This window comes from Silurus aristotelis (genome assembly GCF_946808225.1).
Source record: "Silurus aristotelis genome assembly, chromosome: 24".
NCBI classification, from domain to species: domain Eukaryota; kingdom Metazoa; phylum Chordata; class Actinopteri; order Siluriformes; family Siluridae; genus Silurus; species Silurus aristotelis.
The window spans coordinates 15,358,631-15,384,155 of NC_139597.1; the positions used below are offsets into that span (position 1 = coordinate 15,358,631).

The 25,525-nt window shown below is 37.2% G+C and overlaps 1 protein-coding gene across 2 annotated transcripts in view; it reads left to right on the forward strand.

The window, feature by feature from the left end:
• LOC310719051 (thyrotropin-releasing hormone-degrading ectoenzyme-like) overlaps window positions 1-25,525 on the forward strand; it is a 212,951-nt gene that overhangs the window by 186,402 nt on the left and 1,024 nt on the right. For both annotated transcript variants that reach the window (XM_083528343.1, XM_083528344.1), the window contains exons 15-20: window positions 1,671-1,818; window positions 2,450-2,547; window positions 5,510-5,617; window positions 18,920-19,087; window positions 22,288-22,428; window positions 24,185-24,266. In XM_083528343.1, coding sequence (XP_083384469.1) covers window positions 1,671-1,818; window positions 2,450-2,547; window positions 5,510-5,617; window positions 18,920-19,087; window positions 22,288-22,428; window positions 24,185-24,266 — 745 coding nt within the window. The remainder of the gene's footprint in view (window positions 1-1,670; window positions 1,819-2,449; window positions 2,548-5,509; window positions 5,618-18,919; window positions 19,088-22,287; window positions 22,429-24,184; window positions 24,267-25,525) is intronic.

A 25,525-nucleotide genomic window follows, 5' to 3' on the forward strand; every position in this document is an offset into this window, starting at 1 on the left:
AGTTTTTTACAGTTAGAGCTGTTTTGGCATGCAGGACATCTGTCATTGCGTTACTTATTGCCTCATTGTGCCTGAACAAAAATATAATCTGGCCTTATCTTAACTTGATACTGTACACAGCCATCTGGGGTGCACATGGCTGGAAAAGCTGCCTCGGCAATGTGCACTCCTGCTGCTTCTAAGTGAACATGAGGGGTAAAATTAAACATCAGAGGACCAAGCATTATGCCCATTATGCAGATGAGTGTGTGCTTGCCTTTTAATGACACATGAGTGATGTAATGTAAAGCGCTGATGTAATTGTGTTTTATCAGCTGCCTTTAAAATCTATTGCATAATTAGGCCGTCTGGGTAATGAATCCACAAGGGCAGCAGGATTTATTTGCCTTGTGGAATGTTTAGCATTTTAAGCTGTTCTGCCTTCTCACATCTAGCCGCAAGTGTTTACGGTATTAAAAACTCTTATCATTAAACTACTGTAAATTTGTAGTTACAGATTTCCGATTGCACTTTATAGACAGAAACTAAATATGCAAAGAAACAAAAAAAAGAAATAATTTCAGGCCAAGCAAATGGAGGTGGAAGCATACCCTATATGAAAAAAACAACTCTATATTAGACTGCTCATAGGTTTTAAAATAAAAAAATTATTAAGAGTATTTTCTCCATAGTTGATGAACACCACTGTTTTGTGCTTTGGTGGCCAAATTGCTAAAATTTAGTTTGTTCCATTGAGGTTGTCTGAAGCTTTTCTCCCTGTTATTTGGTGCATGGAGTTATGAATTCTCCTCACATGGTGTTAGGAACCCCTGAAAAGCCCCAGGCTTGTGGAGAGATGGGGCTGAAATGGATGGAAAAGGTGTAGTGACTAATCTTTGTGATAAAACACAGAGTCATATTTGCCTCAAAAAGCATCTGTAATGGTACCTTGTGTTTGATATGCTGCTTTTGATGACAGTGGATGGGGTTTGAACTTTTCTTCTAGTTCCAGTGCCTTTTATCCTCCGAGCTTCTGAGAGTCTATGGTTTTATACATCATGAACAGGACTGGAGCGTTAGAGGAGAATGTGCTTTCAGAAGTATTTTTCCTGTAAAGCTTTATACATGGCAGTGAGGCTCCTTCAAATACTGTTATGATCTATGTACTCACAAAACACGGACTCTTAGTACAAACCCTGAAACAGGTATAAGCCTACCTGTATTGAATGTGATTTATTTTCAGTCAAAATGTCACTTTAGGGCTATGTCATTTTCCTGGGGCTCCAAGAGGTTGGGAATTTGTAATATGTCTGAACCAATCGATTTATTTCCATCACCCATTTTGTTTCTTTTTTGTACATCTCTTACTGTGTCTCTCTAGTCTCCTGGTGGTCTAGTGGTTAGGATGTGGCGCGCTCACCGCTGTGGCCTGGGTTTGATCCCCAGTCAGGGAAACAACCCCAGCCACCCTTAGTGCCGGTCCCAACCCCGGATAAATGGGGAGGGTTGCGTTAGGAAGGGCATCCAGCGTAAAAACATCTGTTAAATCAAACATGCGGCTGATCCACTGTGGCGACCCCTAATGGGAGAAGCCGAAAGAAAGTTTTTTCTTACTGTGTCTCTCTGCTGGTCTCTAGATTTTAAATATCCGTCTGTCTCATCAGTCTCTTTAATTCTGTGTGTCTTCACAGAGCTGGCTATCTCCCACAGAGCATTCCATTACAGATCATCTGCTACCTGTCTGAGGAGGATGAGTTTTTACCCTGGCATGCTGCCAGCCGATCGTTGTACCAACTCGACAAGCTGCTTGACCGCACCAAGGACTATAGCATCTTCAGTGTATGTGAACTTCTATTAGCCCTTTTGAAAAACCTAGCATCAACATCCTTAGTGGAGCTGAAAATTGGTCTCTTTGTTATGAGATTAACATATTTGGCTTTCGCAAAGCTCCACGAGCCTCTTTGAGCTATCACCACTAAGCATATGAGCTGCCTCACAAAAAATAAAAAATTAATAAATACACAGACACGTAGCTGGTAGATGGAATTATTAAACCAGAAATGCTCAGACCTTATTTCCTGTCATCTGCTCCCGTGAATTCTGTTTTTTATTTTCTCTCTGATGAATTACTTGCCATCTTTGTCTATGAACCTATTCATTTTAATTCACTTGCTGCATAGCAGGATATTAATGCATTTGGATTCTCATCTCACTAAGGATGCATGACAAGCCACGATAAATTAAACGTATTACCTGCTGGGGATTCACCTACACAAAAGCACACACAAATACACCCAGTCAAAGAATGTAAACTCTAAAGAAAGTAACCGTATGCCGCTGCCATTTCTCAATGGGAAATTTTTACATCTACTGTCTCTGTACCTCACTGTGTATTTCTGTTGTTTTGAATTATCTTCCATTGCTTATCTCCTTCTCTCTCACTCTTCTTCTTTATGTCCTGTGTGTTCAGAGCTATGTGTTGAGGCAGGTTGAGCCAAAGTATCATAAGTTGGGATGGCCAAGTGTGAATGCAGATGGCTCCTTCTTGCAGGCCACCTACCAGACAGAGTAAGTGCAAGAGCTTTCTGAGAGACACAATTGAAGATATACAGTTAAGGAGCCAACAATTTTGCATAAGCATAGACATAAATGTTCTGTGCTTTTTTTATCTCCACAAATGTTATGTTTATGTATGTCGAATATACAGAAAATGAAGTACTAATGAGGAAACAATGTTTGTGATGTCAAGATCACGAGAAAAAAACTTCTGGTATGTCGTGATCACGAGAAAACAAGAAAGAAAAAAATATTATACTACATTAAAATACATGGCCTCTTAAGACTTTCATACATGTTAGACATATTTACTTTGATATGAATTTAATAAATCTGAAATCTGAATAAATCTCTGGTTTCCTGAGGAAACAAGATGCTGCGTCCAACGAAAAGGCACAACATCACTAGCGGTGTGATGTCATGACCCGGCTGTATAGGGGTGAGATTGCAGACTCCCCCTAATGGTTGATGTAGGAGACCATGTATGTGTTGTCCGTACAGACCAACACATGGTGGCCTCTCAGGTTTGAGAGAAAGTGCTTCAGAGCCAGAAGCACGGCCAGCTCCAAAGATCTTGGGCGGAGCGGCCACTCATGACCCCCCATACTATGAGGGAAGCGTCTGTCGTTAGTGTTATGCGGCGACAAAGGAGCTTCCAAAATGGGACCCAGAGACAGGAACCCAGAGTTTTCTTCACTTGTCTAAGACTTTGATTGTGCAGAGTGGGTTACCCTTCTGGGAAAACCCTCTGTCCCTGAACAACCACTCGAGGGGTCTCATGTGCAGAAGGCCAAGCAGTACCAGGTTGGAGGTGACTACCCAGCAGATAGTCTCTTAAGGGAACCAGTCTCTCAAAACTGATCTCTAGTATGCCTAGAGCGGCATGGCCCTGCCACTGCTCTAGGGACCTCCTGAGAGGCGGCGAGCCCAAGCAGAAGCTGAGGAAGACACTCACTGGAGATTGCTATGGCCTGAAACACCATTTGTGCAGGGTTAACAAGCCGACCTCATTGGGGCGCCGAGGAGGGACGGGCACCATATACTGGTGGGTGCACCCACTGAGTATCCCATGGGAGTGGGGAGGGAGGTGGCCCTGGAACACTGCCGACTGCTTTTTTTACCTCCTGAAACCTGTCACAGGCCAGGTGGGTACTACGGGGGGGGTCCTGTAGGAATGTTTTGTCCCTGTCAGGAAGCTCTGACAAGGTGAGCCAGAAATGCCTCTCTGTGGCCACAAGGGCTGACATAGACCGGCCAATGGCCCTAGCGGTCTCTTTAGTAACCCTGAGAGCCAGCCTGATACACCTGCAGCACCGTCATAGTGTGCATGTAGCCAGCAGCTTGACCCGTCGCTGTGTAAGCTTTGCTCAAACTCAAACTTAGATCAAACTCCGAACCCCGCAACCCCTTTTCGAAGAGCGCTCTGTGGGAGGGGACAAGGACTCCCTTGAGAGCCAACTGAGCATGCTCGGCTCCTAAACAAACAGAAGCTAGAGCCGTCTCCACTGCATGTGCATTTTATAGCCTCCAGGTAATGACATTGCGCCTTTCCGTTGGACAGATTACACACGTGATTCAGAGCATGGACACGTGGAAGCATTCTCAAAGCTTTGGTGATGCAGCTCGAGTTCCTGAAAGGGAACTGTTTTTTGCTCTTGATACCATGGGAAACTCCAAACAAGTCATCTAAAAAATCTGAAAATAATTGTGATCTGCCACAAGTCTGGTTCCTTTTAAAGAAGGGACTTTTAAACAACAAAAGGTGCAACAAGTATCTTTACTTACATTGGATGCAAATATAAAAATCTCAGGACCACAAAGACACTGCATCATTCAGGACATAAAAACACACAAATTAAGTCCCAAAGTTAAACAGTCATTGGTTTGAAAGTTTATTTAAATAACAAATTGTTCAATAAAACTCCAGGACAAATTAAACCCCAGTGAAGGAACTGGTGAAGGAACTGGTGAAGGAACTGGCATCATTAAGAGTGTCTAACATTGCAATGGTTCCTAAGCCCAACCAGAGAAGTATTCTCTAGTCAGATGAGACAGAAATGTTACTGTTTGGTCATAGTAATCAGCACTAAATGTAAAGCAAAAATGGTAAACAATAAACAATTTTTTCCAGCTGTAGAGTAAGTGGGTGGCAGCATCATATATATGAGTGTGGGTGTTTTGCTGAAAGAGGGACTGCTGCAATTAAAAAAAAAGTGGATGGCATCATTAAGAAGGTGGATTATCGAGAAATACTAAAGCCATCAGCCAGAAAGTTAAAATAGTGCAACGTCTTTCAAGTTGTAATAAAATGGCTTAAAGACAAACGTAGAAGTATCTGAGTTGCACAAGTTTTGCCAGGAGGACAATTCCCTCAAAGTGTGAAAAAAAAAGTGAGAAACTTGTGGATGGTTTCACCAAAAAGGCAATGGTTGAAATGTTAAAAAAAAAAGCTGAAATAAATCTGAATCGTAATTATTCTGAAATAATTGTAGGAAACATGAAATGTGTGGAATTGCAAAAAATCTGAGTTTGAATGTCTTGGTGTTTGTAAAATTTCGACCTCAAAAGTAACTCAATCTCTCTTATCTGTTGTCCTACGCTGAGAGTAAAATCATTGAGAATTATTACAGTTTTAGTGTCCAAATGACAACAAATTATTTACATTTAGAATTTTTACTTTGCCTCTTATCTCCTTTTTATCTAAACTATCTTAAACTCATAATTTATATATATATTTATATTATATATTATAGGTATAATATTTATATTATACCTCTATACTCGCTCATCTCTTATTCACTCTAATCCTTGGTCACTTCTTTCACTTCATTCCCTCTCTTATCCCTTTCCACATTCTCTTTCTCTCTGCCCATCTCCACGGCTTGTTACTTCTCTAATTCTACCTTTCCTTTTATTATTTCTTCTTCTCTTTTCGTGTGTTCCCTTCCATGGTCTCTTTGATTTTCCCTACCAGAGAGCTACAAAGAGCGGTGATTATGTTGGCCTGCAGTTTTGGAAATAAACACTGCCACCGACAGGCTGTGTCCCTTGTGTCCGAGTGGATATCAAGCAACAAGAACAGGTAAAACGGCATACACGCATGCATATACTCTTTTGTTATATTATCCACCTGAAGACCTTTGTCATGTGATTATTAATGTAGCTAATCAATGCTAAGCCTAAAGTTTACTTAAACCTTGGTAACCAAAAAGGTGAACTTTTGTCTCTTAAATTTTTTTTGTATTGCAATTGTATTTGTAAAACCACATTAACAAAAACATATATATATATATATATATATATATATATATATATATATATATATATATATATATATATATATATATATATAAATTGAGGAAAATAAGTATTTGAACACCCTGCTATTTTGCAAGTTCTCCCACTTAGAAATCATGGAGGGGTCTGAAATTGTCATCGTAGGTGCATGTCCACTGTGAGAGACATAATCTAAAAAAAAAAAAAACAAGAAATCACAATATATGATTTTTAAACTATTTATTTGTATGATACAGCTGCAAATAAGTATTTGAACACCTGTCTATCAGCTAGAATTCTGACCCTCAAAGACCTGTTAGTCTGCCTTTAAAATGTCCACCTCCACTACATTTATTATCCTAAATTAGATGCACCTGTTTGAGGTCGTTAGCTGCATAAAGACACCTGTCCACCCCATACAATCAGTAAGAATCCAACTACTAACATGGCCAAGACCAAAGAGCTGTCCAAAGACACTAGAGACAAAATTGTACACCTCCACAAGGCTGGAAAGGGCTACGGGGAAATTGCCAAGCAGCTTGGTGAAAAAAGGTCCACTGTTGGAGCAATCATTAGAAAATGGAAGAAGCTAAACATGACTGTCAATCTCCCTCGGACTGGGACTCCATGCAAGATCTCACCTCGTGGGGTCTCAATGATCCTAAGGAAGGTGAAAAATCAGCCCAGGACTACACGGGAGGAGCTGGTCAATGACCTGAAAAGAGCTGGGACCACCGTTTCCAAGGTTACTGTTGGTAATACACTAAGACGTCATGGTTTGAAATCATGCATGGCACGGAAGGTTCCCCTGCTTAAACCAGCACATGTCCAGGCCCGTCTTAAGTTTGCCAATGACCATTTGGATGATCCAGAGGAGTCATGGGAGAAAGTCATGTGGTCAGATGAGACCAAAATAGAGGGTCATAATTCCACTAAACGTGTTTGGAGGAAGAAGAATGATGAGTACCATCCCAAGAACACCATCCCTACTGTGAAGCATGGGGGTGGTAGCATCATGCTTTGGGGGTGTTTTTCTGCACATTGGACAGGGCGACTGCACTGTATTAAGGAGAGGATGACCTGGGCCATGTATTGCGAGATTTTGGGGAACAACCTCCTTCCCTCAGTTAGAGCATTGAAGATGGGTCGAGGCTGGGTCTTCCAACATGACAATGACCCGAAGCACACAGCCAGGATAACCAAGGAGTGGCTCTGTAAGAAGCATATCAAGGTTCTGGCATGGCCTAGCCAGTCTCCAGACCTAAACCCAATAGAGAATCTTTGGAGGGAGCTCAAACTCCGTGTTTCTCAGCGACAGGCCAGAAACCTGACTGATCTAGAGAAGATCTGTGTGGAGGAGTGGGCCAAAATCCCTCCTGCAGTGTGTGCAAACCTGTTGAAAAACTACAGGAAACGTTTGACCTCTGTAATTGCAAACAAAGGCTACTGTACCAAATATTACCATTGACTTTCTCAGGTGTTCAAATACTTATTTGCAGCTGTATCATACAAATAAATAGTTAAAAAATCATACATTGCGATTTCTTTCATGATTTCTAAGTGGGAGAACTTGCAAAATATCAGGGTGTGCAAATACTTATTTTCCTCACTGTATATATATATATATATATATATATATATATATATATATATATATATATATATATATATATATATATATATATATATATATATAAATAAAATAAAGCATACAGACAAGCCACAATGTTTCTGGGAAAGTGTCCCTTGGACAGATGAGACTAAACTTCAACTGCACATCAACTGTATGTTCACAGACAAAAAAAGAAAGCTTTTAAGGAACACATAAACTGAAACGATAGAAGGCTTGATTATGTTTAGAACTGCTTTGCTGCATCTGGCATGGGCAACTTTTAAATCTTATAAAAATTTTTTAAATGAAATCACAAGACTACCAAACGATACTGCAAATCTCAATCACAGCTTATAAGTAAATAAGAATTAAGAACCAAAAAAAAAAATTTAAACCACCTAAAAATAACTAAAAACAAAAGACTATAATATTCTAAAGTGGCCTTCTATGATCTAAACTATATAGAACATCTGGACCAGGCATCCTTTAATCCTGAGAGAGCTGAAACAGTTTGCTTAGTGCGAATGAGGCAAACTAGTCAAACTTGACAGTTTTATGTTTGTTTGTTTATTTGTTTTCTTTTTCCGATTAATCGGATAAAAAAAAAAAAAATTAAATGAGATGTTTTGCTTAATATAACTATATAAAACCCTAATTCAGGATATCTATGTTAAAAAGTGTACTTAAAAAAGCCACATATTGAGTTTAACTATTTTAAATTTAGACATTTACAGCTTATAACTGCTTGTTGAGGAGTGCATGCACAATATCTTCTTTGAATTCACTCATGCTGGGTTGTTTCTTTCTGTGAAAAATCAACAACAAAAAAACAGCATTTGAGTATGAAAGGTGAAGCAATTTGTGTAAATCAACATTTGTAATGTATTTTGCAGATAGCAAGTTGACAATCATGCTTAAAAAAAATCTATATAAAATATAATACATAAAATATTGTTTTTATAATTTTTGTTTAAAAATATACATAGGCATTTTGTTCAGTATTGAAGATATAAGCATCTAGAATATATAATTCATTTAATTTTGTATAATAATAAAATGATATATGCATAAAATACATATACAAACAATAAAAGCAAGCATTTAAACGTAGTAAAGCTGCAATAAATCACGTTTAAAAACAGATAAGTTTACTGTTGTAGTAGGCAAATGCTATAAAAAAGTGAATGGAACAAAACACAGCAAACTAACAGACTTGATTGGAAAAAAAATGCATTGGTACCAGCACACTTTCTCTCCATTCCTCAGGCATCCTCTCACCTTCCAGAATTAAGTTAAACAATCTGGTCAAAAACTCCAACTACTACCACTACTATCTCTTCTAAACATCTCCACGCCTCTACCATCTGTATGTCATCTGGTCCAACCGACTTTTCACTCTTCATCCTCTTAATCGTTGCTCTCATTCCTCCTTACTAATCCTATCCACTGCCCACTTCACCACCTCCACATCATCCAACCTTCTCTCTCTCTCAAAATACTTTCTCCATCTTCATCCTTTTTTCCTTCCATAGTGTCCAACTTCTCACTAAGCTCCTCATATGCCTTTTCCTTGGCTTTCGCCACATCCCTCTTTACCTGCTGCCCCATTTCCTTGTACTCCTTCAGTTTCCACAATCTTATTCTTCTTTCAGTCCTCACTCTCCTCCTCTTCATCTTCACCTCCAAAGCCATCCTACAGACCACCATCCGATTCTGTCTAGCTACACTGTCCCCTGCCAACACCTTACAGTCTCCAATCTCCTTCAGGTTGCATCTTCTACATAGAACATAGTCCACCTGTGTGCACCTTTCTCCACTCTTATACGTCACCCTATGCTCCTCCTTTTTTTTTAAATAAGTGTTTGCCACTGCCATTTCCATCCTTTTAACAAAATCTACCACCATCTGCCCTTCCACAGTCCTCTCCTTAAAACCATACCTACCCATCACCTCCTCATCACCTCTGTTCCCTTCACCTACATGCCCATTGAAGTCTGCCCCAATCACCAATCTTTTATTCCTAGGTACACCTTCTACCACTCCATCTAACTCACTCCAGAATTTTTCTTTCTCTTACATCTTACAACCCACTTGTGGAGCATAAGCACTGATGACATTTATCATCATCCCTTCAACTTCCAACTTCACGTTCATCACTCAGAATTTTAGAATCATATTCTCTCGCTCCTTCTCCTCCTTCGGCCAACAGTAGCCCAATTTCCACCGGTACGCTGTTGGCTAACGATACCTGTGGGGTCGTTGGTAACCCGGGCCTCGACCGATCTGGTATGAAATTCTGATTCGTGATCCACATGTTTGATTTGGCACATGTTTGATGCTCGATGCCCTTCCTAACGCAACCCTCCCCATTTATCCAGGCTTGGGACCGGCACTAAGAGTACACTGGCTTGTGCAACCCTAATGGCTGGTTAACCAATCATTATCAATAAACATAATTATTGTGTATTTAGTTAGAGAGAGTAAAGTACTAAATCTTAACAGTTTATTACATTTATGCATTTAAGCTATTAACACCATTGCTTTGTCTCTTTTACAAGCATACTGAGTAACTGATATAATTTCTATTTTATGTTTATTAAAACAGCTTCATACTAGCAGGCTTTGGAATTATAACAAAAAACAGGGAATATAAATCACCTTTTTTAATATATACTGGGTGACAAGCTGCTTTCCCCATCTTTCTCTCTCTTCTTTTTTAAGTTTTTCCTTTCCTTTTTCAAAATCCTGATTTTCTCTGGGCATTTCTTGCATTTTGTTATCTACCTGATGAGCCAGTGTGTGAAGCAACATGTCTATGAATCCCCCAAACAACTTAAAGGAACACACACAGACACACACACACACACCTTTGGCATAAGGGGGCATTAAAACTTTTTAACAGATTATTGTGCAAAAGGCTGTCTTAAAAGCAGACCTTTAAAATTGTTCTAATTTTCCTGTTATGGCACTGAGAGCTACAGAAATCTTTTCTTTGCAGTGATTGCAAACAAGGTTATGCAACAAAATATTATATTGTCGTCATAAATTTTTTTTTCAGTTAATTTTTATTAATTAAAATATTCTGTTGAATAAAAAAATTCAATTGCCTTTAAAGTTATTTTCGAGAACATTCTATGTTTTTTTTTTCATAGAGGGCTCTCAACAATCTCTATAAAATACACATATGAAATGTATATGTGTGTGCATGTGTGTGTCTGTGTAGTGATGGCTATGTGTGATTTAGACAAAAATTGTGTCCATGTGGCTAATGTGAGCGACTGATTGCATTAATGTTGGCGCACGTTGCATACTGGGACTGAGAGTGGTGTGTGTTGACAGTTTGACAGCTAATCAATATATTGCACTCAGGAATCACGCCAAGCTTGGTTGTGTGACCCACTGTCTGCCAAGCAACCATGGCAACACCTATTTGTTCATCTAATAGCTTTTTGTCCCCAAACAGCCTTGCATGCAAGGCGGTGATCCACATATAGCTGCAGCAGCTGCTGTGTATGTGTATGTGTGTGTGTGTGTTTGCTTTTTCATATTATTATTATTATTATTATTATTATTATTATTAATATTATATGGCAGTCCCTCACTATGGCTATCACCTCTTCTGTCCTTCTATAACTAAAAAGAAGTGGTAATACAATTGACTATGGTACAACTGTTGTCATTATATCAGTATTCATCATTCTAATTTAACACATTTGGCTAAAGCTTTGATTCAAGGCATCTAATACTTCAGACAAGAAACATCCAATCAGTTTTAAGGACCTCGCTCGAGGGCCCAACAGTGACAGCTTGGATGTGCTGGGATTTGAACACAGAATGGAAGTTGGCGGACTTTTGATGACTAGTGTGAGAAGACAAGGATTTTCAATAACATCTATACAATCCTCTTGAAAAACACGCACTTCTAGTTGCTAGTGAATTACTACATAAATATTCTCATAACTGCAATTATCTTATTATAATAGTAATCATCACAAATCTGCTTATATTTGACAGTATGGCTGTGAGCCACATTATGCAACCACTAGCCCTGGATAGATATCATCTTTTTCAGTTTAGCATTTTATTTACATTTTTATATAAAACCTTGATTATTGGTTGTGCACACAGTTCAATAAAACTGTACAGTATTGTATTGAAGCAACTTGCTGCTATGTAGGGCTGAATACAGATACACAGATTTAATGGTTGTGGTCTCACACGTGCTTTATTATTTTCTGAGTTGAGGTAAATGGGGAAAAGGGGTGATGGTAGGGAAAAAAGAATGATGAGAGGAAGTGAGTTGGTGCAGGTGATTTACACTAGTGTGTTGAGTAGAAGAGCTGTATAGCTTAACTCCTGGGGGGTCTGAGCCTTGGTGCCGGTGTTGGCGGTTTTCAGTCCCGTGAGGTCAGAGGGGTCTGCAGAGGGACCGGCGTTAAACTGGTCCATGGCGAGCAAATCTTCTTCATCGCTGCTGCTTCTACTGCCTGCTGAAAGAAAGAAAGAAAATACACACATTAGTGGAGATATCCTGATCCTCCCTTAGCTGTCACAATGGCCCCTTCTTTTATACTTTGCCATTTTCTCAAAGATGGTAAGGAGCTGCATTGCTCATTATTAGCTGCCAGCCATATTTTGTTTCTCTGCCTCACACCTATTCCATGTATTTGTCGTTCAGAACAACACCGGCAAGTCTCATTTGGAGCGCTTTTCCTTCAGTGAGCATGAGCTGGAGGCTTGTTGTAACAGTATGTACAGGGAGTGCACTATTTTGAATGTAATTCAAGGATAAGTTCTTGAATTAAATTGCAAAGATATAAAACAAAGAAACCAAATAATATGAAACAAACATAAACCTGAGCATGAGCTAAACCGACAACAACCATGAAAGATAAATGTGAGCCTAAGAGTGCTGTGAACTTACATACATACATGTGCAAATCAGATGTGACAAGGAAAAGGTGTAAGTGAATATGTGACCTACTTACATGTGACTAAGGCCTTTTTGCATGAGACTAGAGGGGGAGCATCTTTACCCCAGCAAGGAGGCAGAGCAGCATCCTCAGCTGGACAGGGGGCCAGAGTGACGTCCTTATCCTGGCACAGAATCACAGCGGCATCCTCTCAAAGAGGGCTTCTTACTCTGCAAAGAAAATTTTCTGCTGCATACATTCTGTCACTTAACATGAACATAAGCAGATGCATGTGCAGAATACTTTCACTTAAGCAAAATATATTAAACAAAAAAACAAAGATCATGAAGTAAACAGCAAATAACATGAAACACAGCTGTGGAGCTAAACCAACAACAATGGAAGACAAATGTGAGTCAAAGAGTGCTGTTAAAGTGAGACACATGCAAGAGTTAATCAGAGGTGACAAGGAACAGTTATTTTCATGTCATGTCATTTCAAGTCACGTGAGCATGCAGTGGCTGATGAACCATAATCCTGACAAATAGCCTAGTCAAATAGCCAGTGTATTGTTCATTTGGTGCAATATCCTGTAAATAACTGTTTTAGTTCAGTTCAGTTGTAGTATTAAATGACTTATCTGAGCAATCATCTGCTAAGCTTTTAGATCACTTTAAGTTATTTTGTGAATGGTGAATTTTAAGTATACTGAATAGAGTAGTATTTAATTTAAAAGTATTTAGTTTTTTTTCATAGTTATTCCGAGGACTAATTTAAGGCTGACATATTGTAGTTACATTAAACTTACAAAAAGTAGTCTTTCTTTTGGCTTCTCCCATTAGGGGTCGCCACAGCAGATCATCCATATTCGTGATCCACGTGTTTGATTAGTTTTTACTCTGGATGCCCTTCCTAACACAACCCTTCTCATTTATCCAGACTTGGGACTAGCACTAAGAGTGCACTGGCTTGTGCAACCCTAATGGCTGGGTTTGGTTCCCTGACCGGTGAGAACGGCGAATCCTAACCACTAGACCACCAGGGTTACTCTTAATTCAGTCCCCCACTTAAACCCATATCACGCATAAAAATGGTCTTGAGCCCAAAGTCAGAATCACTCAAAGCTGCGACACTGACTCTAACATTTATTTTGCATGTCCAACACTGTATAATCTATTAAATCCTCACTGCATGTGCATATAACAATGTGCATAACAAAATCAGTCTTACTGAGAATAATATCATAGCTACAATAGCAAAACATCATAGTGATTAAGGCTCTGTGTTACATGATCGGAAGTTTGAGGGTTCAAGCCCCAATATCGCCAAGCTGCTGTTCTTGGGCCCTTAAGTAAGGTCCTTAACCCTCTGTACTCTGAGAGTGCTGAATCATGGCTTACATAAGCTTCCTAACATTGCTGAGATATGTGAGGAAAGTTTTTTACCGTTCTGTAAGGTACATTTACATTTGTTTTGTGAAGATTTTCTTTTGGACTGAGACCATTGTTTCTTAAGGCCCTTCCTAAACAATGTACAGTTACAGATCAGAACAATTTTTGTTTTCAGGGTATGAAAGCACCAACAAAAGTCTACATCTGTTAATCCATTCAAAGCATTTTAGAGATATTGTTTCTGTCCATTCCTTACTCCTAAAATGTATATAAACCTTAAGTCTATTTCTAATGGAAACTCCACAGACAATAGAGAATTTCCAAGATTTTGCACACAAATATTGAATAGATATTCTTTATTTTAATTAAATTGTTTCCCGTTCACAAAAAAAAAAACTTGTTCAGATTTCTTATTTCTTATTTGTACTAAGATTTTGTGTGCTTTTTTTAAACATTTTTATTGTTTGTTTTATTAATAATTGTATTACACATATTGCCCTATTACACTATATATATATATATATATATATATATATATATATATATATATATATATATATATATATATATATATATATATATATATATATATATATATATATATATATAAAGAATAAACATATTTATCACCTAAAAAAAGAAACAAGAAGCAAATAAATAGGAATTATTCATTACAGGTCTCGCAATAACCTTGGAGTCGACTAATTTCGTATTCCCTAATTTTACATTTATTCAGTTTGTAGAAACCCAACTACAATAACACTTTCTCTAATTAACTACAGCTCAACTGCTCAGTCTCAGAACTTGGCATTTGAGTTAATGGCTGAATATTTTCAGCAGTTGTCTCGGTTATTACCAACACATGATTCATAATAATGCTGCAACTGGGGCATGTAAAGTGGTAGTTGTTGCCAGAAAGAACACTCGTTGGTCTCAAAGATGTTCTGAAAATTCTTCTTAAAGCTTCCTACCATATCACTTTGACGACCCAGAAGCATGAAGAGGTGGACAACGTTCTATTTCAGGTTCTATTGCAACAAGCGTGAGTTTCACAATGGATGCTTTTGAACACACACTAAATCTGCATTGTTGTAGCTTATTTAGTGATGTATATCAAATTATGCCCTTTATAATTATTATTATTATTATTATTATTATTATTATTATTAGTAGTAGTAGTAGTAGTAGTAGTAGTAGTAGTAGTAGTAGTAGTAGGTTCCCTGGTGGTCTAGTGGTTAGGATGCGGCGCTCTCACCACTACGGCCCGGGTTCGGTTCCCGGTCAAAGAACCAACCCCAGCGATTAGGGACCAGTGCACTCTTAGTGCCGGTCCCAAGCCCAGACAAATGGGGAGGGTTGCGTTAGGAAGGGCATCCAGCGTAAAAATGTGCCAAATTGAACATGCGGATAATGAATACGGATAGTCCGCTGTGGCGACCCCTAATGTGAAAAGTCAAAAAAAAGATGTAGTATATGTAGTATATGGTACTCCTTCACCTTGGCTGTGACCTATATAAGTGGAAATGCAAGGAATGAGTAATAAGCTTTATTTAAAGAGTTATGCTTTTTTCATTTGGCTGTGTACTGTAGGTCATGAGGAGAGGTCTTCTGATCATTGCCCTGAGACTAGATCAAGTACAGGGACTTAGAACACTGCTGTCATAATTCAGTTGTTATAAATACATTAGTACTCATAATTTCCATTAACCACATTTGGATGATGCTATTATCCAAAGCAACTTACACCTGAGACGAGATACAACAGATCATGGTTAAGGACTTTGCTTAAAGGCCCAACAGGGACAGCTTGGTTGTGCAGGGATTTGAACACAGGAATGGAAGTGCTTTTCGGATTATGTATTACATTACATCCACATCTTGCCAATTTTTCCCGCCGTAGAAGTGTCAGAGACAAGGATTTTCAATAAAGTCTAGACAGCCCTCTTAAAAAGCTACTCATGCATTTAAGCCCCAGAAAATATAAGGTTAGAATGCAGTCAGATTTAGGATAAACAGTAATATCGTTACTGAAGTATATCAAATTATGCACATGCATTTTTACTGCATATTCATCTCTCCAATAAAGTAATAAACAATGCTAAAGCAGCAGCCACACAGTTTACATCATGAATCATAAGGCAAAAAAGAAATGAGAGCAGTTTGATCTTTTACCTGAAATTAGGCCAAGTTAAGAGGGGAGGGCATAAAAGAAATGTGATTTCCTGAAACTGTAACTGCAAACTGACTTAATGAACATTAATGGATTAAGATGCTTCAGTAAACGCTCCTTGAAGATAAAAAATACTTGAATGAACCCAATGCTAATGAGGATATCAGCAATGCTGCAACTATTTGTATAGTTATATACAATCCTGCTTTCCATAGCCACTTATGCACAAATATTTAATAGACATTGTGACATTTATGTGTAAGTTCTGTAACAATATTTTAACTAGAAAATAGCAGAACCATAAGCAGAGTTTGTAATCAGGAGAAGCACATTGTTCATAAATGTTATAGATATGAACTATGTTCATAAATATTTTACCTTTTTAATACTATTTGATCAGCATGTTTGTATATACAGTTTGTATAGTTACAGCATTACACAGTACATATATATTAAACCTAGGGCTTCACTGGTGTCATTCATGAATCAAACCACTGCTTAATTCCATTATTATGATGGCACGGTTATAGAAACCATCGATATTTTTCAGAAACACAGTATAACACACAGCACTGCATCACAGACAGGTATCTCATTCATTAAGAATAAATTGTGTAACGCAAGGAACCCAATTAACACAATTCAACCAATCTCCTTCACTGCAGCCACAGCTGCACCACTTGCATACATCATTTCTATCAGAATATATATATATATATATATATATATATATATATATATATATATATATATATATATATATATATATATATATATATATATTTATGTATACAGTATATACACAGTGCATCTCAATAAATTAGAATTTCATTAAAAAGTTGATTTATTTTAGTAATTCAATACAAGAAGTGAAACTCGTATATTATAAAGCTTCATTACACAAAGACTGATATATTTCAAGTGTTTATTTCTTTTAATTTTGATGATTTTTTCTCACATTTACCAAAAACCCACCAATTAAATCTAAAAAAATTAGAATACTTTTTGTGAATTGTTGGCATTCTGGAATGTATGTTCATATATTGTATATGTACTCAATACTAGCTTCTTTTGCTTTAATTACTGCCTCTATTTAGCGTGGCATGGAGGTGATCAGTCTGTGGCACTGCTGAGGTGGTATGGAAGCCCAGATTTCTTTGACAGTGGCCTTAGATTCTCTAGGGGGTTCAGGTCTGGTGAGCTTGCTGGCCAGTCAAGCACACCAACACCATGGTCATTTAACCATGACTTTAACTTTTGGTGCTTTTAGCAGTGTGGGCAGGTGCCAAATCCTGCTGGAAAATGAATTTTCAAAATGAAATGCAAAATTTGCTTTCCTTTTATCTGAAAAGACAACTTTGGCCCACTGAGCCACTGAGTCCAGTCCTTTTTGTCCTTTGCGCAGGTAAGACACCTCTGATGTTGTCTCTGGTTCAGGAGTGGCTTGACACAAGGATTGCTACAGTTGTAGCCCATGGATATGTCTTTGCATGGTGGCTCTTGAAGCACTGACTCCAGCTGCAGTCCACTCTTTGTGAATCTCTCCAAATTCCTGAATAGGCTTTGTTTCACCTTTTTCTACCACATTTTTTCCTTCCATTCAACTTTCCATTAATGTGCTGGGATACGGCACTCTGTAAACAGCAGCTTCTTTAGCGATGACCTTTTGTGTCTTCCTCTCCATGTGCAGGGTGTCAATGATCATCTTCTGGACAACCGTCAAGTCAGCAGTCTTTCCCCATGATTGTGTAGCCTGAACCAGACTGAGACACCATTTAAAGGCTTAGGAAACCTTTGCAACTGTTTGAAATTAATTAGCTGATTAGAGTGTGACACCACGAGAACCTTTTCACAATAAAAACATTTTCTGAGATTTGAATAATGAATTTCTGGTTTTCATTAGCTGTAAGCCATAATCATCAAAATGAAAAGAATAAACACTTGAAATATATCAGTCTTCATGTGATGAATCTATATAATATACAAGTTTCACTGTTTGTATTGAACCCTAACCCTAAAATAAATCAACTTTTTTGATGATATTCTAATTTATTGAGATGCACCTGTGTATATATATATATATATATATATATATATATATATATATATATATATATATATATATATATATATATATATATATATATATATATATATATATATATATATGCAGCCATCATTGTTTATTCCATATTTAATAAACAAATAATAACGTGGAAAAAAAAAATACAAACTGATTTAAATGAAATGGACAGAAATTATGAGACCCATAGAGGCAATCACTGAAAGCAAGCAATTTTTGTAACTGCATTTCTTCTGCACTGATCTACAGGTAGTGTGTCCTCACATTACTCGAAAATTGCTCCAGCTGTTTAAGGTTTAAAAGGGTGCCTTCTCCAGACTGCATGTTTCATATTCTTTTCATACATTTTCAATAAGATTCAGAACAGGGCTCATAGAAGGCCACTTCAGAATAGTCCAGTGTTTTGTGGGTAGCCATTTTGGAATAGCTTTAGCTGTATAGTATGTACTGGGTCATTATTAGTATCTTTGCAGTACATTTGCTGTTAATTTTGCTGAGCAGTTTTGAGACTTTATTGTGCCACAGATTCAAGGCTCGCTATGCAAGATGTAGCAAAGCAGCTATAGAACATAAATAAGCCTCCTTCATGTTTCTCAATAAGTATCATATTCTTTTCCTCTTCTAAATCGTATGTGCTTTGTCAAATAGCTTCATTCTGTCCAAAGGACTTTCTCCCAGAATCATTGTGGCTTGTATATACATTTAAATTTAAATACATTTAAGCAAATTTAAAAGAAAACCACTATAACTATCAATATCAAGTCCACAGTATACAATATACAGTATTGTTTATTTGCAAAAATAACTGGTCTTTTGTTCAAAAGTCTTGTTCTTTTTGTATCCAAGGAAATTTTACACACTTTCCTCACATGCTTATCCTTAAAGTTTAGGAATGACCTTCGGTTTGTGTATGGTAACCTAATCATTACAATCCTACAGGATTCCCCCAAATGTCAGGGACATTGTCTACTGCACGGGTGTCTCGTTAATGGATGAAGATGTCTGGGAGTTCATCTGGATGAAGTTCCACTCCTCCATGGCCATCTCAGAGAAGAAAGTCCTGTTGGAGGCCCTAACCTGCAGTGACAACACTTACCTACTCAACAGGTAAGATCAGCTATGACTATTTGCTTTCAGATATTAAGATGAACTATGGACAGCAGACAGGATGACAGCATTTAAATGCCTCATTATTATCTATATAAAAATGTGCTTCTTTTACAGTCAACACATTGCCATGGTATAGATATTGTAATAACATAATAAAAGCTCAGTGCTCCTGAGTGACCACAGAACTGCCTACAACAAGATCTATAACACTCTCCTGCACTAATGCTGCTGTATTTTCGTTGGCCCAACACTTTGCCGCATTTAGTAAATCTTAAACCACTGAGCTCAGAAAATACAAATACATTCACAATATTTAGTTGCCTCATGTGTTGAATTAGAATTTATTCCTAGCTCATAAAGAAACTTTGTTTAAAAGACTTGTTGGATTAGTGCATCTAATTAATTTGTGCAAATAAACAGTATATTAATGTGTGCAAATAAACAGTATATTAAAAGCTAACATACAGCATGCCATATTTTTTATTTGATTAATTATGCATTAGCAATAAAAAGCAATTCTAATTAGCATGTTAGCATGATAGTAAATAGAGTGAAGTATTAATAATGACAAGTATTAGACAGCATTGGAAGGAAAATGGAAGGAAATTTACTAGATACATTCACTTTAGAAAGTGTATAACTGTATTTAAAGCACTGGTATTGTAATTGCATTATCAGCTCCAACAGTGCATGTGAGAACTTTTCTGACAAAGGAACCTCGGCAGCTTAGCCTTCACATGTAATTACAACATTGTTGAATTGGACCTAATTATGTATTTTTTTATTTTTTGTGTAGCTTGTAAAAATAGTTCAAGAATTGTTGCATTATCTTTTGATATACTTTCTGTGGAACTGCTACCAGATTCTATTTCATTTTTCTTAGTTAATGCCCCTGCTTTGTAGGGAACTTTCAGTTTGTTTTCCATGGTTAACATATTCCATTTGGTTACCTGAAATAAAAAAGACTTTACAATATGCATTGGCCAATAGCTTAACTAAATGTATAGTGAATTTATACTGACACTGTAGTTGCAGAATAATCCTGCAGCTGAAGAAACAATAATTCAACAAGTATGTAGACCTTTGTATAATCCTTTTTTTTTTTAAACGGACACTCTATTGCAGTTAAAGAGAAAAATGGCACATTGCCTTCAAGTTATTAGGTAATTTGTATTCTTCTGAAAAGCGTAAACCAGCATTTAGTATCTTCACAGTGTGGGGTGATTAATAAAGGCCAGAGTAGAGAAAGTTAAGTAGCATCCAACAAGGCCAGATTATTCACCCTGCCATGGCATAGACTTCCTCATTGCTTTAGAGCATTTAATTGTTCAAGCGACTATTGACATTTTTCCAATACACTGTGTACTATGTAAGTTATATAAGAATTTCTATGTATCTTACATATAAGAATCCATGCGATAAGGCGTAATCTCTTGCTAGTTGTCAAAGAAAGTAGACAGATGTTGAAAGGAAAATGTTGCAGTGTGTAACAGTGGAGAAATTCATCCAACCATATGGCCATGTTGTATTGCAGTTCACACAGAACATCCCCCTGACAGTAATCTACTTCACAAATGTCATTCTAGACTGTAATGTGAATGTGTGAAACTTCCAATGTGGAAAAAAAAAACAGAAGGAGTGATGATTTTCAGTGATTCTGCCAGATTTTAGCACTGAATAAAAGATTCTCAAACCACATTTTCACTTCTCCTACACAGTAACACTAAAAATACACTTTGGTATGTATATACTAAAAAGGCAAAGGCTGAAATAAGAGCTTGAACAGTGGCTCCAGGAATATATCAGAAATATGTAAGAGAAAAAATGTTGACCAGCGATGAGGAATCTCTGAAAAAAAAAAAAATGTATTCCATTGCAATTGAAAAACAAGTAAATGGTGGGGATGGATAATTTGCATGTGGAGTCTGATAAATTGGCTGTGTTGTGGGTGACATAGAAAAAATAATTGCATGAACGACAGTAGGGAGGAATACTTAATGTTTTTACGTGTGAATTGTTCTTAATAGCTGTGGCAGGTGCAGTTCTCAAAGAGACACTTCTGAACAATTAGCTGCTTGCTGTTGAACCTTTATAGTTACCACTATTTTCACCGATCAGGCAGCACTTTATGACCACTGACAGGTGAAGTGAATAACACTGATTATCTCTTCATCATGGCATTTGTTTATGGGTGGAATATATTAGGCTTAAGTGAAATTTTTTTTTCTCAGAGTTGATGTGTTAAAAGCAGGAAAGATGGGCAAGCATAAAAATATGAGCGAGATTGACAAGGACCAATTTGTGATGGCTTGGGTCAGAGCATCTCCAAAACTGAAGCTTATGTGGGGTGTTCCCAGTCTGCAGTGCTCAGTATCTATCAAAAGTGGTCCAAGGAAGTGCTAAGGCTCATTGATGCCTAGACACAATTTGGATTGGCCTCAATAGCAAAATGTGCTTAGCACAGTCTGCATACTAAGACATATTAAATTCAGCCCTTGTTTGTGCCAGGATTGCTCTTTGGACTTCTGTGGAGAGTAATTATTTTTAAACTACAACCCATCACAACCAAATAGACTGGTTATGCAGCATCTAAATCTCTGTAGCCAAGCACTATATCAACACAGTTCAGCAGAGTTTAATAGAGACTTTAAACCACCACTAAAAGATTATGTGGACCCTGAGCCATATGCAGTGGCACAATTATAAAAGATTAACCTTAGATTAAAGGCTTACTCCTCACCATAAGTTCTTGGTCATTCGATTTAAGAAAGCTGGCCTGATTCCTAAAAGCCCTCCCCTTTCACATTTTAATCATCTGACTTGGTCATGTACATGCATTATGATCTGTGTAATTCTGTGGCCTCTGTTGATGCTTAAAAAAATGCTAATGAATTTTGTATCATACTGTAGCATTACCATCACATGATGCCAATACAAAATCACATGGTACTCTTCAAAATATATGGTTTAATACTTGGAAAAACATTATTAATACTAGGGGTGTAAGGTACACTTATTCAGACCGAAATCAAATGTTAATAATAACAAATTGTGTTAATAAAATACAGCAAGCTATTTTATGTTTTGCATTTATTCTCTTAAACTGTACTGTGATTGAAAAACCGAGGTGTGTATCGTGAATTTCATGTACCGTTTCATTCCTAATTGATACTTTTTTTTTCTTTTTTTTTCCCCAGACTTCTCAATTTGTCTCTAAGCTCAGATCTGGTGCCAGATCAAGATGTGATCGACATCATCATCCATGTTGGTCGCAACCCACATGGACGCCGTTTGGCATGGAGGTACTTCAGAGAAAAGTGGGACATATTAAACTCTAGGTATGCTTTTTACAGTAGTATTTTGCTATGTTTTATATATATATACAGTGGAACCTCGGGTTACGAATTTAATTCGTTCCGGAACTTTACTCGTAACCTGAAAAGTTCGTATCCCGATACGAATTTCCCATAAGAATTAATAGAAACTTCGGTAATTCGTTCTGGACAACGAAAAATATTACTTTAAAAATAAAAATAAAGCCAATATTCACTAATATTATTTACTTTTAACATGTTATATTAAAATCATACCATATAAAAACATATAAGAGAGGAAAACATTATCTTTACTGGGGACTTTACCTTTGAGAAGACTCGCTGCTGGCATGATGGAGACGACGTTCGTAAAAGGAGGAGGAGCGAAATTACTGTTTGGAAGTAGAATCTCCTTCCATTATAATATCGGGCAGACTGTCACCCGAATCATTGTCATCACTTAATTTCCTCTTTTTAGATTCGTTACCTAAATCATTCTCATCACTTCTCTTCTTAGATTTACTTTGCTGGGTGGCGATACGAAAAGAACCAACGTACCTGCGATTTTTTGGCACGCGACATTCGTATGTTCGTATCCCGAAATTTTGTTCGTGACCAGGGGCAAACATTTTGATGAACGGCGATTCGTAACATGAATTATATGTATGCTGGGGCATTCGTAGCCCAAGGTTCCACTGTATATATACAGTCGAACCCACTTATCTCAACCTCGGTTAACTCGCCAACCCTATTAAGTCGACGCCAAATAATTTTTCTTTGTCTTAGCATTTTTTTGTCGGTTATGTCGATTTTTGTATGTCGCCGAACTCTAATATCTCGAGCACAAGGGGGGGCAAATTTGCCACTTAACGTTGGTTATGTCAGGAATCCCCCTGCCACGCCTCCTTCGGCGGCGGCATTCCCCGAAGCACCCTGCTTCTTCTCACACAGAGCTCCTCGCAGTCATGCTGATCACACACACCTGACTCTCATTTACTCACTCATCCCATCTCCTAGTTAAGCCCCTCACCTCCACACACTCGCGGTCCGTTATTGTTTGTGCATGAATTATATATATATATATATATATATATATATATATATATATATATATATATATATATATATATATATATATATATATATATATATATATATATATATATTAAATTATTATTTTTATTTTATCTTATTTTTTTTTTATGCACAGTATATACACTATATGGACAAAAGTATGTGGATACCTTACCATAAGATTTGTATGTGCTTTTTGTACATTTTTGGAAGGTTTTGTGTGTTGTGTTTTGTGTAAATTTGCATTCAGCTATTGTACAAGTGTGTTAGGAAAGTCAAATACTGATTGAGGATGTGGAGGACAGCCAGCATTCCAATTAACCTCAAATGTATCAATAGAGCTGTCAAAGCTCTATAGCAGGCAAATCAAAATCTTCTACTACAACCCATGTAAGGCAATCTTATGAAGCTCACTTTGTGCACAGGGGCATTGTCCTGCTGGAACAGGGTTGGGTCTCCTAGTTCATGTAAAGGGAAAAGTTAATGCGAATGCTTTAACTTTGTGGTAAAAATTTTGGGGAAGAACCACATATAGCTGAAAAAGGAAGGTGTCCCAATACAATTGTCCATTTAGTGTATATTAAATATGCAGTTTATTTGTTTGTAATTGTGTACTCTTTTGATTGTGTGTGGAGATAATATAAGAATAAAATGTACTGTATGTCTTTGATGTTTCTGCACTGAGCGTCACTTTCCTCCTGAGCAGGTATGGTGAGGCTTTATTTATGAACTCTAAACTAATCAGCGGTGTGACGGAGTTTCTCAACACAGAGAGCGAACTAAATGAGGTGAGTTCTGAAGATAAGATCTCACCTTCATCTCTATGACTGGCAGAACCAGAGGCCATGTCTTCCTCTCTATTTACATTTACGGCATTAAGCAAATGCCCTTATCCACAGTGATGTACAAAAGTGCTTTGAAGACTATATCAATGAATAACTCAACACTGGTTCACTAGTTTAGGATACCATCAGTCTTAAACTCTGTTGGAAGGAATTATAGCACACTTTATTTAAGCATAAAGACATTAAACAACAAGAAACAACATTAAACAAGAAACTCTTTTGTAAGTCTTTTTTTCTTTTTTTTAAGGCTATGTTCAGTTGTATTGCTATGGGTGGAGAATAAGTACAGAGATGCAACCTGTACTTAAAAATAGCAAATTTATTAAATAATTGAAGAGATAGATAGATAGATAGATAGATAGATAGATAGATAGATAGATAGATAGATAGATAGATAGATAGATAGATAGATAGATAGATAGATAGATAGATAGATAGATAGATAGATAGATAGATAGATATTATGTGTGATTATAAAAAATAGATGATTTTTTTTAGAATTTAAACACAAAATTTTGCAATTTTACTTGAATAGACATCAGTAGCTTCCTATTTATATGCAGAACCAATCAACTGAAACAATAAATGTGTGTCAGTGTAAATGTTGGTTTTTAATTGTTAGTCTAAGTTAATTCTTTTTACCCTGCAGCCTGCTACAATTTTAGTAAATTGTCCTAAAAAAAATCACAGCCACAAATCCCACAAAGTAGGGCATTTGGCAGACACCCTTATCCAGAGCGACTTGTGTTTATCTCTATACAACTGAGTAGCTATGGGGTCAGGGACCCAGGAGTGGTAGCTTGGTGTGACTGGGATTTGAACTCAAGACCTTCAAATCCAAAGTCCAATGCCTTAACCACAAAGCTACCACCTCCCCTCTAAATAGTACATTTCACTGTTAGGACTTTATACAGACAGGGCATTGTAATTTAATATTATATGACAAACCTTAAATAATTTACACATGATAACATTTATAAAATTGATTCTTTCAAAATTATTTGGAGACTGAGGTAAAGATATGTTGCCCTGTATACAGTACATGGTGTGTGTGGTCTATATGGGACAACCAAAGATTGACAAGGGACTTTTTAAAAAGGAAATAAACTGGAATTATATTTGCAGAAGCTCCACTCAAAGCAAGCATAGCCACATCATAGCATTGTGGCTCAAGTAACTCCGAGACCATTCAGAATGATGGT